At 41.9% G+C, this 17619-nt stretch overlaps 2 protein-coding genes across 2 annotated transcripts; both read left to right on the top strand.

The window, feature by feature from the left end:
- The first annotated feature begins 1755 nt into the window (after nt 1-1755).
- LOC143859706 (uncharacterized) lies at nt 1756-2604 on the top strand. The gene has a single exon (XM_077370356.1). The coding sequence runs from the start codon at nt 1756-1758 to the stop codon at nt 2602-2604; it is 849 nt and encodes a 282-aa protein (XP_077226471.1).
- A 371-nt stretch (nt 2605-2975) lies between these two features.
- On the top strand, nt 2976-3464 carry LOC143859705 (uncharacterized). Its single transcript, XM_077370355.1, has one exon. It carries the CDS (start codon nt 2976-2978, stop codon nt 3462-3464), a length of 489 nt encoding a protein of 162 aa, XP_077226470.1.
- Nucleotides 3465-17619: the final 14155 nt, after the last annotated feature.

The following is a 17619-nucleotide window of genomic DNA, read 5'->3' as shown; positions in this document are numbered from 1 at the left end:
GTTGATTAATACTTGAGACTTATGATGTCCTATAATAATTTTGGGAATAAGAAAGTATGAGATTTTATATGGTGTAAGCCCTTATAGTCCTATATTTTTCAAAAGAATAATGTACGGACCACATCATAGGATGATCCAAACCGTCCATGTGATCGAACACAACGTAAATAGGTTGTGCCCAAAAATCATTTCTATAGGATGATCCCAACACTCTGATCTATAGAGGAACTGCATATTATGGAAACATCTATAGATCGGATGGCTAGGATCATCCTGTGGAAACTATTTACGTTGTGTTCCATCACATGGACCGTTTGGGTCATCCTATTGAAATGGAGTAAAAATGGTGAGGCCGTTAGATCACGCCATGTGTCGCCCTCGCATCAGAGGAATCTAATTATGATTAAGAAAGGTGCTAAGACATGGCATAGCCACATGATCTCGCCATGTGTCACCTCCCCGCCACCAGAATCTTAAGCATAATTACCCATCATTATGATTATGAATAAGATGACACGACAAAGCCATGCACGCCGCCAAGCCGGGGGCGGCCCAATCCAACGAAAGAAGGCTTTTTCTCCAAAATGATGATAGATGTCCACGTGGCATCCCATGAAGGAAATTTGCATGCAAGTAAGAAGGATAAATAAGCGATTAAACTCTGGAGAAAGGGGGATCCAACAAAAGGGGTAGGGAGGGAAATTAAATTCCTAAACCAAGCGCCATTAAAGGGGAGATTTAGCCGCCATTAAGACCATTCAATTCCAAGCAAAGAGAGGGCAAAAAGGTGTTCGACGCCCGCTCCCTCCTTCCTACTCTCCACTTTCAAGCCATCCGCCCAACTTATAGAGAAAAGGCCCGCGCATTAGTTCTGGTAAACTTGATCGTCCCCCTATCATTTCTTGTTGTTCATCATACGGTTGGTCCAGAATCTAACTTGGGTGTCGAAGTGGTCGTCCGGGACCCATCCCAGACCACCCTGGCCCCTTTGTTTGTGATTGCAAATACCAACGGAGGCACTCTACCCATCGTGCGATCGCAAGCCCATATTTTGGCCCCATACACTCTACCCATCGTGCGATCGCAAGCCCATATTTTGGCCCCATCATATTGGCGCCATCTGTGGGACCCGTTTGAGCCTGAATACTTCGTGACAATGAGAAACCACACCCAACAGCAAGAAATAGGGGTAATGACCAAGAGCCAGGCCCAACATGCACAAACTCATGTCTCTAACTCCCGGGAGCAAAACTCGCATGCCTCGGGCCAGCACTTGCCTACCTCCAGCACACCACAGATGGTTCTCACCATGAAAATGTTCAACGAACTTCTTCAGGAGCTCCTTCTACTGTTGCCCCTGCAAACGAAGGCCCCCGGTTCCTGAAGTTCCCCCAGCCCCACTCGAACGGACTGAAATCTACGAAGAAGACAGTGGGGAATCATACGAGGAACGTCATCATCGATGAAAGCGGGAACCAGTCCAAGCTGCCTCTCCTTCTACAAACGGCCCTTTACCTCCCCTAGAGGGAGCTCCCCCAACTAGGGGACATCGACCAGACGCTGGAAAACCAGCCAGTCAGAGCCACGCCAACCCCACCAGGACAACTCGACTCCAGGAGTTGCCCCCAGTACAAGCAGAAGAGGTGGCTACCTCCGCACAACTATTATGTTTGGACCAACTGCTGACTTGCAAAGGCAGATCCGAGAAGTCAAACGAGAAATGAAAAAACCAAACACCAACGACATCCTAGACGAATGGGAAAGAGAAACAATGTCCCCGTTCACATCGGAGATTATAAAAACCACTGTAGAAACAGGGGTAGAGATCTTTCTCGATTTGGTAGCTATGATGGGACCACCGATTCGCTAGAGTTCCTCCAGACTTTCAGGAGAGTAATAGCGCTTCGAGTCTCGTTTGACGGATTCATGTGCAAGGCCTCCGCCTCCCTCCTAAGAAAAGCCGCCAATGACCGGTATCTGCACCTGGAGCCGGACTCCATCAGATCCTTTCACGAATTCGAAAGAAAGTTCACGGCACGATTTGCTAACAACCGCCTCCGTCATGACCCGGCGAACGCTCTCTTGGCCCTTCAACAAGGAAAAAATCAAACCTACTTCATGCAGAAATTTAATGCCAAATTGTCCCAGTTCACCAACATCGACGTCCAGATAGCGGTCGCAGCCCTAAAGCACACTACCACCGATCAAAACCTCAAGGAACACCTCACTCTCAAGCCACCGCGGGATCTACAAGAGCTTGAGTCCAAAGCCAACAAGCTCATCCGAGCAGAAGAAGCATGCATACGGGAATGGGGCCGAGCAGGCCCCGAGGAAAAGAAAAAAGAAGACACGAAGGGAGCAAGGAAATCGCAGACCAAGGAGAGGTCAGCAAATAGGAACCCTATCCCCATTTTTGAAAGGTTAGGAAATGCCCCCTTAAGAGTCCCGCTTTCCCATGTCCTGTTCGCCATCAGAGATCAGGGCCTCCTAACTCCTCCGAAGAAAATGAGCACTGATCCAAAGAAGCATCTCGCCGGAAAGTTTTGCGATTTTCACATGGACCATGGCCATCAAACTGACCATTGTTTCCATCTTAGACTCTAGGTGGAAAAGCTGGCCGAAGAAGGCCACTTGAATCAATATCTAACGAGCCACGTCCGGATCGAAAGCCTTCACCAACAGACGTATGCACGTCGCTCTTCTCCCCCAGGCAGATCGAGAAGCCGACACCTGTCCAACAGCCGACACCGGTCCCGCAGCAGGCACCGGTCCTGAAGCAGACATCTGTCCCAGAACCGTCACCGCCACTCCCGACATCATCGATCCTCTAAGAGAGAAGAACCCCCCGCCAAGCGCCTATCCCCGAGCAACCTACCATCGCTGGAAAGATCAACGTCATAACAGGAGGGCCCGCAGCAGGAGGACCTACAACGGCTGGCCGACGAGCGTACGCGGAGCGAGTATTCTCCCTGGAGATGCCTTCAAAAAGGGCCCAGACATACCCGCCCCAAGAAGACAAGGTCATCTCTTTCTCCAGTGAAGACTACAAGGGCCTGCAAGTCCCTCACGACGATGCGTTGGTTATCAGGCTGATCATCTCCAACTATGATGTAGGGAAGATCCTGGTGGACACAGGGAGCTCCGTCAATGTGTTGTACCTAGGGACCTTTGAAGAAATGAAGCTCGGTGAAGGAAGGCTAGGACCTGCGGAATACTTGATATATGGGTTTTCGGGAGCGTCAGTACAAGTCAATGGCAAAATCGACCTACCTGTCACCTTCGGTATGTACCCCCTCCAAAAGACCATTATGGCCACCTTCCTGGTCGTAGATATACCGTTCACCTACAGTACCATCATCAGGCGACCGGTGCTGAGAGATCTGGGGGCGGCGGTATCTACCCCTCACCTTAAAATAAAGTTCCCGACTCGGACGGGGATAGGAGAGGTGGCGGGCAGCAGATGATAGCACGCCTGTGCTACTACGCAAGCTTGAAGGGGAGCAACGCCCAACAGAAAATTTCACGATCGGGGGAGAGGACCCTCGAGAATGAGCCCGCACAGTTAGGGGTGAGCCAATCGAGGAGCTGGACTCTATTTCCGTATCCGAGGACCACCCTGAAATGGAAGTCCAGATAGGCTCCCTACTAACGGGCACCCTGCGGGACCAAATGATTAACTTTCTCAAAGCCAACGATGATGTATTCTCATGGTCTACCTCTGACATGCCCTGCATACCCTCGGAGATCGCAGTTCACAAGCTGAACGTGAACCAGGCCCTCAAGCCCGTCCAACAAAAGAAGAGGAACTTCGCGGTAGAGCGACAAACGCATATCAAAGCTGAAGTGGAAAAGTTGCTACAAGCCAGATTCATCCGGGAAATCCGGTATCCCGAATGGCTATCCAATATAGTCATGATTAAAAAAGCTAACGGTGGTTGGCGGGCCTGTATAGACTTTACGGATTTAAACCGAGCCTGTCCAAAAGACCCCTACCCTTTGCCACGCATAGATCAGCTAATCGATGCCACTTCCGGGCATGAACTTCTCGCCTTCCTAGACGCCTTTTCAGGCTATAACCAGATAAAGATGCACGAGCCAGACATCACCAAGACAGCATTTATCACCGACCAAGGCCTCTACTGTTACACGATAATGCCTTTTGGGCTAAAAAATGTTGGAGCCACCTACCAAAGGCTCATGAATAATTTGTTTCAAAAACAGATAGGCAGGAATGTAGAGGTCTATGTAGATGATATGTTGGTTAAGAGCCTTGAAGCCGGGGAACACATCTCTGATCTCATAGAGACCTTCGACGTTCTACGACGAGCCCGGATGAAACTTAACCCGACCAAATGCGCCTTTGGGGTGACATCCGGGAAATTTTTAGGCTTCATGGTCAATCAGAGAGGCATTGAAGCCAACCCAGAGAAGATTCAAGCTATTCTGAACATGGAGCCTCCGGCGATCGCGGTAGAAGTGCAGCAGCTAACAGGGTGAGTTGCCGCCCACAGTCGTTTCATGTCCAAGTCGGCCGACAAGTGCCAGCCTTTCTTTAGGCTCTTGAAGAACATCCGGGAGTTCGAATGGACCCCCGTCTGTCAAGAAGCATTCGATGCTTTGAAGCAATACCTCTAAACACCCCTGATGTTAACTAAGCCTGAGCTCGGAGAAGAGTTATTTTTGTACCTGGCAGTTAGTCCTACAGCGGTGAGCGCCGTATTGGTCCAACGAAAAGACAAGGAAGAACGTCTGGTGTACTACGTGATCAAGATCCTCCATGGCGCGGAGGTACAGTACCAGAACATAGAGAAGTTCGCCTTCGATGTTGTTACTGCTGCCCGGAAGCTCTGCCCTTACTTCCAAGCCCATACCATAGTGCTTTTAACGGATCAGCCTCTACGAAAAATTATACAAAAGATGATAACAGCTGGGAGACTAGTTAGTTAGGCAGTCGAGCTGGGAGAATTTGACATACAGGTTCGACCAAGACCAGCTATCAAGTCTCGAGTTCTCGCAGATTTCATAGTGGAATTCACTGCCCCCACCCCAGGGCCCACAACAGTGGAAGAGACCGAGACCCCCTCCGAGTCACCAACCCCTGGAAACGGACACGCCGAGCCCGAACCACCGCAGAAAGTAATGAGGCCCTCTGGGTTCTGCACGTGGATGGTTCGGCGAGCAAGGGAGGATGCGGAGCGGGAGTGGTACGGGGCCGAATGAGTTCTCAGCAAAGTTTGCCCTACGGTTAGATTTCATAGCCTCCAACAACAAGGTTGAGTATGAGGCCTTGTTAGCCGGATTAAGCCTAGCCACAGAACTAAGCGTAAGGAAGTTGAAGGTTTACAGTGATTCACAGCTAGTAGTTGAACAGGTAAATGGGACCTATGAAGCCAAAGAACTCAGGATGAAATGATACCTCGAAAAGGTGAGAGAAAAGTTGAAAGGAATAAAGGAAGTGGAAGTTCTGCAAGTGTCGCGGGGCATGAACGCCCGCGTGGACGCCCTCTCCAAAATGGCCTCTAAAGAGACTTGTGATTTCGGCTCCATATACATCGAAATATTGTGGGACCCGATCCCGCGAGAGGGGTGGGGCGTAAGCCGCCACGCTCTCTCTTGGTCTCTCGTACCCACGCGATTGGCGTGTGCATTTTTATTATTGATTTTAATTCATCTTTTATGTGAACTTGGGATCACTAAGGCAATCCGAATTCCACACAAAAGAGACTGACAGAGTCGCCACCTAGATGTGGGATCTAGGACCCATAATTAACCAGAAATCTAGACTCGATACCTGGTTACAAGAATGGAAGGTATGGGGAGTTATCCACCACATGCACCATTCATGCCCGATAATCGGTCTTCAATTCCAAAAGTTAACTTGTTTGAATTTTTTTTTAAATGGCTCATTTAACTCTATGTTAGTGTGCTAACTAGGTGACATGCATCCTATGATCTAATTTCAATGTAGATCTTAAATGTGTATCTTGATTTCTTAATTTGTTTGAATTCAATCTAAGTGAATGTTCTCCTAAAATTCTAATTTCATAGAAAGTCCTAAGTGATTTAATTAAGAATTTACAAGAAAATTAATATACAAAACCCCACAATTTGTTGTGGAGCCAACTCGTGATTGGTATGCCATCAAACATCCAACCTGCCTACGTACCCAAGCCTCACTGGGATCAGAGTCGACGTAGTTCGGTGCACCTAAGCTAAGCTACTTATGCCTAACTCAACTAAGACATCGACCTAGACTGGATTGACTATTTCAACAGTTTTAAGAGAAGTTATTTAATTCAAGTTGAGGATTTTATTATCCTAGGATTTCATCTAAGATGCTGTATGATCCTATCTAAATGCAAGTTGTCCCTTAGACTAATGCAGGTTAGCCTACATCCTAGGTAACTAGGCTTCTTCTAGGGAAAGATTGGGTGACTAGTGTAACTAGACCTATGGCACGGTTGCTATCCATAGCAAACGTCCGTGATGAGGCTGGACTCCTAACTCTAGGACTCCCTAAAACCTAAGACTCCCTAAAACCTAGGACACGACCTGACGTAAGTGGTCCTAAATTGGGCTCTAATGGTTCTTATGACAGAAACCGTAATCCAACGGTTCCGAAAGACACGAGACAAATCGATTTAAGTTCTTAAAGTTAATGAATTTCAGATTTCAAGAATTTTCGGTTTCTGAACATTTAAGGAATACCAAAGGTTCTATGGTTCACAAATTTCGGCCTAGAATAGCATCCACAGAAGGGAATCGTGCGCTCTTTCTTTGTGCAATTTAATACTTAGGTTATAGCACCTTATTGCCTGGCATATCTCAGGATTTCCGGACAGTAACCTCGGAGCCAATAACATGCTATAGCTTAAATATTCAAATTGTCTAAGATCGATTGCAATTGGGATACGATTATGGATGCACTAGCCTTTTTTCCAGGGAAATCTAAAGATCCTAAGATTTCTGTTTCAATGGATTAAGGAGTGATCATGTGATAGAAATTTAAAGTTCTTTAAGAATTTTCATAATGATTTTCAATTAATTTCAATTTTTCGATGGATTTTATCAATTTTAAACCGCATGAGTGATTTTACAAGTGAAATTATTGCAAACAAATTCGAAATGAATTGAAATTTCTACAGCAACAAGATGTGATGGAATGTAGCTTACTGAAAGAATTTTACATATTTTTACATTAAGCTCCTACTTAATTTTGATTTAACAATAATGAGACCAGATTGTAAAAATAACACAGAAACTACTAGAAATAGAAAATCTAAATTCATTGAAATTTCTACAGTAGTAAGATATGAGTAAACATAGCATGCTGTGAGATTTTCATGAATTTTAGAGACTATTCACTATCAATTTCGGATTTTTGAATTTTAAGACCAGATTATGAATTGAAAATTTTACAGCAGCAAGAAATATGGAATATAAGAATACTGTAAAAAATTTGAGAATTTTAATGGTGATTTGATGTCAGTAAAAAATCTCATAAAATCTGATAGTTTTCAAAGAAAGCATCAAATGATATACCAAATAAAATCCAAAAATTCTTAAAAATTCATGGTAGAATGTATCAGCATCATATTATTTTCCCACGAAATTTCATTAATTTTGAAATCTGTTTAGTATATATTTTATTTTTCTTCGTCAAAAAGATATTTTTGAAGAGTTTTCTATTTTTAAAACATGATTTTTGAGAAAATTACGACTCTGGAAAATGTCCTTTAATCTTGTTCTGATGTGATGAACCCAAGAAAATTTTTAAATTTCACAGGATAAATCATCCTGAGATAGCTATTTTTTTTAATTTTGTAATTTCTCAGCCATTATTTTAAATGAAATTCCGCTCTTCACTCAAAATTTCAAAATCCTTTGATTAAATGTCCGATCTGATCCGATGGTTATTTTAATCTATTTAAATAGATCAGTGTATTAAATTTCGGGACGAATCGAAATTGAAACACTCATGTAGATCATGATTTTTAGCACACACATATAATATTAAATTAAATTCAATTAAATGCTAAAAACCATGCAAAAATACATAAAAAAACCAACTAATCCTGGAAAAATCTGAGAATAGTGCACCTACCTATGATGGAGATCCTCGCCGAATCCGAGAGCCGAAGAATCTAAAAAAATCCCGCCGACGTGTACTCCAATACGCTTTCTTCCTTTCTTTTTCTTGTTTTTTTCTTCCCCACTGTGTAGGGAGAGAGAGGGAGAGATAGAGAAGGAGAGAGAGAAAGAGAGAGAGAGAGACCGAGATATGGTGTGATAGATAGATAGAGAGGTTGGGAGTGTGAGAGAAACACAAAGATGGAGAGAGTGTTACGCAGAGAGTGAGAGTGTGAGAGAAACACGGAGATGGATAGAGTAATACACAGAGAGCGTGAGCGCGAGAGAGAGCGAGATTAAGAGTGTGAGAGAGAGACACCGAGATGGACAGAGCGTGACACAGAGAGGGTGAGCGCGAGAGAGACCGAGATTGAGAGTGTAAGAGAATGAGAACAAAAAAAAAGAAAAAAACAAACGAGACTCTGTTTTTCTTTTTCTTTTTTTTGTGAAATAAACAACAAAAAACAAACCGATGGAGGGGGCGAGAGAGAGCAACACAGAGTGGTAGAGAGAGGGGAAGAGGGAAGCACAGAGGATGAGAGAGGATGGGTGAGAGTGTAAAAAAACAGAGTATGAGAAGGGAGAGGAAAAATAGAGGATGGTGTGGGAGAGCCGATGCTCTGTTTTAGAGGAGAGATGAATAAGAGATATAGAGAGATGGCTGAGGGTGTGCTCTGTTTCTTTAGAAAAACGTGAGTGTGAAACCAAGAGATGAAGAGATAGAGGGAGAGACAGAACGCGAGAAAAACAGAGTAGGGGAGGGGGAGGGAACCGGCACTCTGTTTTTGCTCTCTCTTCTTTTTTTTCTTTTTTCTTTTTACTTTAAGAGAAACATAAAGAGGGAATATGAGTGACACAGAGATGGTGAGGGATATACGGAAAAACAGAGGGTGGGTGCGGGAGATGGGAAACAAAGGGAGAGGCGATGGGGAATACGCAGAGCTAGGGAGGGCTTGAGGGAGATGCGTGTGGGGACGATGGAGAAGAAACCGAGGGCCCCTTAAAAAGGCACGGTTTTTCTTTTTTATATTGATTTTTTTTTCTCCTCTCCCGTGAGACAGAGTTTTCTTTCTTTTTTTCCATGTCCAACCTCCATTCTTCATAATAGAAATCTCCTTTTAACAGAAACTTCCCTTTTCTTTTTTATTTTTGGTTATTGCCCCATCCCACTATGGCAAATTTCCATTTCAGATCGGCCATTCCTTTTTTTCATTATAGTAAAATAGAAAACCGATTCCCATGCATTGGATTACACGCCATAAATCAAGATATTCACACATCCTTCATAATTGGAATTTCTCTTTAATAGTTACGGATGCTAATAATGAAGAATGAATTTTCATAAGATAATCCAAACCGTCCATTCGATTTGGCCGCCACGTAAATGAGTTGCACCCTCGAAATTATCTCCATAAAAATGATCTGAACTACCTAACCGATGGGTCACAACATGAATGGTCATACCCCACAAATCAACCATTGGATGATCCAATCCGCCCAATTAGTGGGCCGCAATACAAATGGGTTGGGCCCACAAATCATTTTTCATGGGATAATCCGAGCCACTATTGGATTGGGCTAAAACCAAAATGGGTTATGCCCCAAATCATTTCCTTGGTTTGATCTGAATTGTCCATTGGATCGGCCATGGCATAAATAGATTGTACGTCTAGAAATTAACACCTTGTGACGATCCAATCCATCCAACTGATGGCCCATCAAGTGAGTATCTTAGACCATCATAATGTAGGCCCCATTCCATGTCGGACGAACTTATTTTTTTTTGTAAAATTTGATCTTTGGCAACCATAATGACCTTTATAGATGACTCAGATGTTCTTTAGTTGGGCCAACTTACTCGATCCAAAGCTAATAAAAATGCACAATGCGGCCCCACCAAATGGGTCCAAATTCTCTCTAGTTTGGATTCTTCTGAATAACCCTTCTCAACACTTGGCGGAAAAAATCAGAACATTGCAGAAATGACCGGAAAGATTGAGAAAACATATGAAGCGGACACGGGAATGGAAAACACTAAAAAACCGACAGCGAAACACTAACTTCTTCTGTTGATTAAAGCGGAGCAAAATGGGGGTGTCTACAAATATTGCTTCACCCCAGCATTGATGAAAATAAAGTAATGGAAATTCCGGCCGAACCAAGCTGGATAGACCCCATAGTACAGTACCTGCGAGACGGGATACTGCCCGAGGACAAATTGGCAGCCCAGGGGCTAATCGCGAAGGCCGCCGACTATGTACTCCACATAGCTAAATTATACAAACGGTCATACACTTGGGCATGCCTTCAATGCCTAGTACCCTTTGAGTCAAAGTACGCGCTGCGAGAAGTGCACTACGGGAGATAGTGGAGATCATGGGGGCGGGAGAGCACTGGCTCAAAAAATCTTAAGGCATGGATATTTTTGGTCGACAATCCTGAGAGATGCCCAAGAGTTCGTCAAGAAATGTGGCCCATGCAAGAAATTCGCTACCATGCCTCACTAGACGACCACCCTGTACACCCCCATGTCGAGCCCTCTGCCCTTCACCATGTGGGGTATGGACCTAGTTGGCCCCTTTCCAAAAGCCCAGGGAGGACATACGATGCTATATGTCGTCGTTGATTACTTTACCAAGTGGGTCGAAGTCAAAGCCGTAGTGAAACCAAACTCTAAGGCAACAGAGAAGTTCTTCTATCACGATGTAATTTGCCGCTTTGGCATCCCGAGAATACTCGTAACCGACAATGGGCCCCAGGTCGCGAGCACTGAGTTTTGTAAGTTTTGCGACAATTTGAGTATCGAACACAGGTTCACGTCAGTGGCGCACCCTCAGGCCAACGGACAGGTGGAAGTGACTAATAGAATCCTACTTCAGAGTCTCAAGAAACGGTTGGAAGAAGCAGGGAAGTCCTGGGTGGAGGCACTCCCAATGTCCTCTGGGCCTACAAAACGACGCCCTAGACTACGACCAGAGAATCTCCTTTCAGCCTAGCATTCGGGGTCGAGGCCGTCATTCCCGTGGAGATCAGACTTCCGACTTTCTGCATGGAGAATTTCGATGAACACGAAAACTCCGAGCTCCTCCAAATCACCCTCAACCTGGTCCTCGAAAAAAGAGACCAGCCTAGGCTCCGGATTGCCTCCTACCAATAAAAAGTCGCCCGATATTACAACTCCCGTGTGAAAACACGCTCGGTACGGCCAGGGGATCTAGTGTTGTGACGATCGGAGGTCTCGGACCCCCGACACACGGGAAAACTCACCCCCAAATGGGAAGGGCCCTACAAGGTCACCCGGGCACTCCGACCCAAAGCCTACCACCTCGACGGAACCCCAGTCCCACGAAGCTGGGAAATGAACATTCTGCTAAGGTTTTATCAATGAGAGGAAAGGGTAAGTGGTGTCTTTTCTTTTTTGAAAAATTATTGTGCTTGTGTTTCTTTTGTCTTTCCTTTTTCAGAACGAAACCAATGTAACGTCTTCTGCGATTAATGAAAAGGCGTTTTCTCCATAATACGCATATCTCCACCCTCCGATCCATGCCTCGCGCTGGACCGAAAGGACACAGGAAGTGAGATAGAGGCAATATTCTGATTGATCCCCCAGAAAATGCCCTAAAACGCTTCCCATGAAATAAAAGACATGTCCTTTCTAAAGGACAGGCAGGACCTATCAACTCCGAGCTGATCACTCTCGAGGAAGGCCCTCCCACAAACAGGATACCCTAAAGCAACACCCCACGAGGGCGTGCTAAGAGTATTCCTGCCTACCAATCCGAGGATTAGGATTGTCACGACAAAAGAAAACCTACAGCGATCTCTCCAAAAAAAATGGGCCACAGCCATCATGTACTACTGCAACCAAGCCAAAAAGAAGAAGGGAAATGTTGTTCAGCAAATTATTACAGACCCAAAGTACCGGCCTCAAACAGGACCGTGGAAAAGAGCTTGATGAAAGGTTCAAGAGGCGCAAGAGCCGTACTTACCACCCTACTGATTCCCGGTGCAACCTCAGTAGGAGCGCCTCGATTGCCGAATCCTTGGTCGACTCCACTGCATTTGCCCCGTCCTGAGGAGGATCCTCCAGAGCAATCTCCTCGGACCTGTGCCTCAACTTCTCCAAAGGGAAAGATGGGTCGACCTCCCGTACACGACGCTGACATTCAATAAAAGCATCTACCTCGATGTCAATACTAAATTCGGCCGCGGACATTAAAAACTCCCGGGAGCTCCGTCATTCCTCCTTTGCCCTAGCCAACTCCTCGATGTACGTTTCCCGGGCCACCAGCAGATTATTCTCCGCCACGTCTCTCTTGTTGTAGACACCCTCATTTTGCTACACTTTAAAAGCAAAAGATTTGGTAGTTTGTCAAGTTTCGAGTCCATATTCCACCTAGGATTAGGCATCTGTGCATTTTAGCGTAGATTTCGCCTCATTGAAGGAATTCTGAAGTTGATTCGCGATCCTAATTGTTTCTAGGGTCTTCCAATGGTATCTAGAAGATGAAAGTTCGAGTTTCCAAGTAAGTGAAAAAACTACTATTTTTAGAATTTTCAGGATTTCCCTCATTTTTGCCCATTTTTGCACTACAGGAGTATTTAAGTCATTCCCGATGTATCTCGTTTGACTCCCGAGTTGTGTCTAAGAAATCTTGAGCGATTCCATGAATTTTGAAAACGCTGCTATTTTTAGAATTTCTCACGGTTTTCCCTAGTTTCACCAAATTTTGTACCTTAGGGGTAATCTGGTCATTTCCAATATGTTTCATTTGACCTCTAGAGTGTGTCTAAGGAATCTTAGATGATTTCATGAATTTTGGAAAACCTACTAAATTTAGAATTTCTCAGGGGTTTTACTTGCCTTGGAAATTTTATTTGTCAAGGGCATTTTGGGTATTTTCAGGGGATACCAAATGATCCTGTTTGATATTGCTCACCAAAAAGACCCAACTTTAAAAGTTTCTATTTTTGAAGTTTGACCACAAAGACTTTTCATTTTTAACTTTCCCCAGTAGGGGTGAACCAATTTGAAGGTATTTTGGTCGGATTTGGATGTATAATGGTCAAATAGGGGTATTTTGGTCCGAAAAGTTGTTTTCCCAAAAAATATGGTTCGATCACATGTTAGCGGTGCACTATAAATGTCATGTGGGTTGGTTCATCAATAAAAAATTTATATTTAAAGGATTTTATTGAATTTTCATTGAAAAAAATCCAAAATACATGTCATAGGCCCATTGGGCTAAGGCTAACAAGGTGGGGGTCCATGTGGACCCACTCATGTGGGTCGGCCACATAATTGGGCGCCCCACATGAGGAGGCCACATGCAAAAACGTCCAACATGGGATGAGGTGGTTGGTGACATCATATTTGTTTTGAAAAAATAATAAAGAAATGAAGAGTTATAATTAGAAAGGGGTTGTATGGTCAGTTACTAAAACAGCCATAACTTTTTAGTTTTTTATCCAAAAAAATTAAGACTATACTTGTTTCGAACATCTCGAAAAGATCTACAACTTTCTAGTTTATGACCTTTCCCGAATCAGCCTCTAAATAGGTCCAAAATGAGTTCAAAATTTGGGCAGCCATTTTTGGACGAAAATCATTCATAAAAGCTAGTTTACTATGTGAGAAGACTTCTAGATTAATCTTGAAGGATATCCATTGTGTAATTTCGCATTGGTTGGCTTGCAAGAAATCAATATTAGAAGTAAATACAATTTAGAAGGTAAGAAAAAAGCAAGTCATATGTGAGAATTAGAAACTAACTAAAGGTAGGAGTCCTCACATTGGAAACTTTCAAATCCAATATAACCCAAACTTTTTCTATAAAAATAAAGCAAGCACAACCTTTGGCCTGGCTCTAGAAAATTCTTCCCTCTCTCTCTTCCTCCTTAGAATTCATTCATCTCAGAAAGTGTGTTAATCTCTCTATCAAGTGTTCTTCACAAAAGGGGTTCTTGAACTTCTTCTTCTCCAAGGGATCATATAATCAGGGATTATTAAAGTGTTCTTTGGATCTTTTTTACCGTATAAAAAGGTTGGACAAAGTGTATATCTCGGATCACCCACCCTAAAAACAAGTATCGCGATCAACGGTAAGGATCTCTCTTCTTTGCGAATTAGAAAAAGCATGCTAGGATTTTATTTTTGAAATATCAAATCAATGAGTTTTCTTTTGAAATTCCAGTATGTTATAGTATAGATTAAAGGCTTTCAAAATCCAAAATTTCAACAAAAAATTAGTTTTCCTCCATATAAATATTAATTTTTTTTTCTTTATTCTTCAATATGAGTTTAAATAATTTTCAAGGCAACTGTTTGAAAACATAATCTTTTTTTAAAAATGAATTTTTTTTAGGTTAATAAAAATTTTAAAACTACTGAAAAGTGAAATCCTGGACTACGGTTTGACCGCCTTGATTTCCGTTTTATTTTTCGAATGATAACCCGGCAAAGTGTTATTTCTTGAAAAATAAAATGGAAAACGGGTTAAATCAAATCCCAATTTCATGAAAATTTGGTTTCAAACCGATTTTTGGATTTCCAGTTCGCCATAAAAGTTTTAGAATTTTTTAATTTTTTTTAAACCGGTTTTAATTTATTTTAATTTTGGGTTATTTTTAATAAATATCAAACGATTTTAAAAATTGATGAAACTTTTCAGAATTCATGATTAATTATAAATTGAAGTTCTTATGGAATAACATTTTGAAAAAAATGTGTTCTTTATTATTTTCTAATCGATTATTGGGTTTACGTGCCGTAATTCTTTTTCGTAATAAGTTATAAAATTTTAAAATTTTTCTTTACAAACCAGTAACTTAGGTTACTGGAATGCTAAAGAAAAAGTTTTAATTGGTTTTGCAAAGTTTTAATATGGTTTTGTAATTTATTTTAATAAACGGGTTTCAATTTCTAGGAAACAAATTTCCCTTTTCTATTTAAAAATCGATTTTATGGAGGAGATTTAATTTTTAAGTTTTTAAATTTTGATATAAAATTTTATAATCTATTATGTATCTAATGGAATTTTTTATTTGATTTTAGGATACCATTAGGTTTGCTTTTTAAGTAATTATTTGGTTTCATCCGATATTTGTGTGAATTTCAAATGGCATCAAATCATAATAAAAATCTATGAAAGTCATACAGTAGTCTAACCGCATGATTATCTTTATACTGTAAGAGTTTGAGTCAATTTGAAAATTGATCAATATATGATTTGTGACTTGCTAGCATGCTCATCATATCCCAATACAAGCATTAGAATCAATATAGGCTCAAAATAATCTAAAAAGAAAAAAAGAAAAGGCGAAATTTCCACCCAACATGCAATTTTCACCAAAAAGGGTAAACAATGCCAAACAATTCATGAAAATTATTCAATATATGATTTAAAACTTGCTACTAAGCTCAAAACATCTAAAACAATCATTAAAATTGAATAGAGGTCAAGTTGTCCATAATAAAAAAAAATAACATAATTATGACATTAGTGTGAAAAATGCCACTTCCCGTTGAATTTTGTACCTATCAAACATCAAAACCACCAAAAACCTCACTAATCAAAGTTGTAGATACCATCATGAATGAGATTTTCTCAGTTGACCACTTCATCTGGTTCCGGCTGAAAGTGACCGGAAAACGGCAGTTTCTAGCTCATCGCCATTAAAAAGCACATTAGAGTTTCAACTGAAAGTTTGCGTTCCGTTTTGACACTCAAAACATCGTTTATGAAAATTTTGCTCAAGTAAAAAATTTTAGAAAATCATTTAAGGAACAACTTTGTCTTCTACAGCTCCGGCCAGATCTGGCCAAAAGCACCCAAAAAATAGCCGACAATCTGCTGTTACCGCAAGCACAATTTTTCCGAAAAACTGAAATTTTAAAAATGATTTTTGACACACCAGACATTGTTTCTGGAAAGATTCACACATTGCAAAAGTTTTAGAAAATCTCATGACGAACAACTTTGTCTTTCATTGCTCCATCCGAATCCGGCCAGAAGCGCCCAAAAAATAGCCGACAATCTGCTGTTACAACAAACATGTTTTTCCAGAAAACTGAAATTTTAAAAATAAATTTTGACACACGAGATATATTTTCTGGAAAAATGCACACATTGACAAAGTTTTAAAAAATCTCATAATGAACAACTTTATCTTTTATGACTCCGGCCGAATCCGGCCAGAAGCTGCCCAGAATTTACTTGATGCGATAAATTTCTAAAAACTTAAAAAATCGACACATTGAATGGCTGAAACTATTCCACACCCCCATACTACCCAGACATGCCCTCAAGCAGGAATTAAAAGGGAAAACTCTTCTTTTGAGCACACACCTCTCATAATCATATACACACATGCACTCTCACAAATGCATACACAGACACTCGCATTCGTACACACGTATATACTCTCACAGCTACACACATACATACACACTCACATACATGCTCATGGATATACTCACACACATACACACTAATGTTAACATTACCACATGTTATTGGAGCAAGCTGCTCCCATTCACGCCTACGTGGCTGTAATTATCAAAGTGAAAATATGGCTACCATAATCAAAGATGTAGGGGCTGCAAATATTAAAATGAAGCGGTGGCTGCCATAATCAAGATGGTAAGGGTTGTATAACCTGATGAACTTCAAGTCGAAAACTCATTACTTTGAACATTCTAGACCATTCTCTTTGGGGCCATTCAACAAACATTACACATGCAAGCACTTGGAACCATTACCAATGACAGTCATTTTTGGGACTAAGTATCCTTCTCCCAATTAATTCATTAACACAGATCACTGGCAATATAGTTAAAGCACTAGATGAGTTAATTCTAAACAAGACATGGCTATGTGAAAGTCTCTCGAGATCAATCTCTTCCCAGACACTCACTTAAAATTCTATGAGCAAGAACTTGTTTTGAGGAACTAATCAGAATTTGACAACGGATTTCATGCAATTTTCAAAGGCTTACTAATGCTAATACCAAACATAAAAAAAAAAAGTAGAGCATTACCTGAACGTGTAGCAAGGGAAGTTACCAGATTGTTGTGATGCAGTGGATCCGTCGAACCAATCAAACTACCGATTCCATTTTCCTCTCTTCGATTGATGATGATGGCGATGGCTGATGGTAATGAGATCGACGGTGTAAATGATTAGATTTGTGAAGTAACTGTAGTTAGGTTGCGACTGCCAAATTCAATGGGTTTTGCTGAAATGGGTATGGAACTTGGGGTCTATGAAGATAATAGAGGTGAAAATGGAGAGGATTGTGGTTGAGGAGATGTGGGTTTTGGAAAGGACAGAAATGGGTTTGGGTTAGAAAATGGTGGTGAAAGGGGAAATTGGGGTTGAATATTGGTTTTGAAATGGATTTGAGATTGAGATGGAAAATCTGTTGAGGGAGATGGCTTGGGGAATCTTAGGTTATAATGATTATAAAATGGGGTTTAAAAAGAGGGT

Source organism: Tasmannia lanceolata, unplaced genomic scaffold, assembly GCF_043159265.1.
Source record: "Tasmannia lanceolata isolate RefF3 unplaced genomic scaffold, GAP_Taslan_0.1 ptg000036l, whole genome shotgun sequence".
Lineage (NCBI taxonomy): Eukaryota > Viridiplantae > Streptophyta > Magnoliopsida > Canellales > Winteraceae > Tasmannia > Tasmannia lanceolata.
Note: the sequence above shows the minus strand (reverse complement) of the source record. Positions and strands in the feature narration are given on the sequence as shown.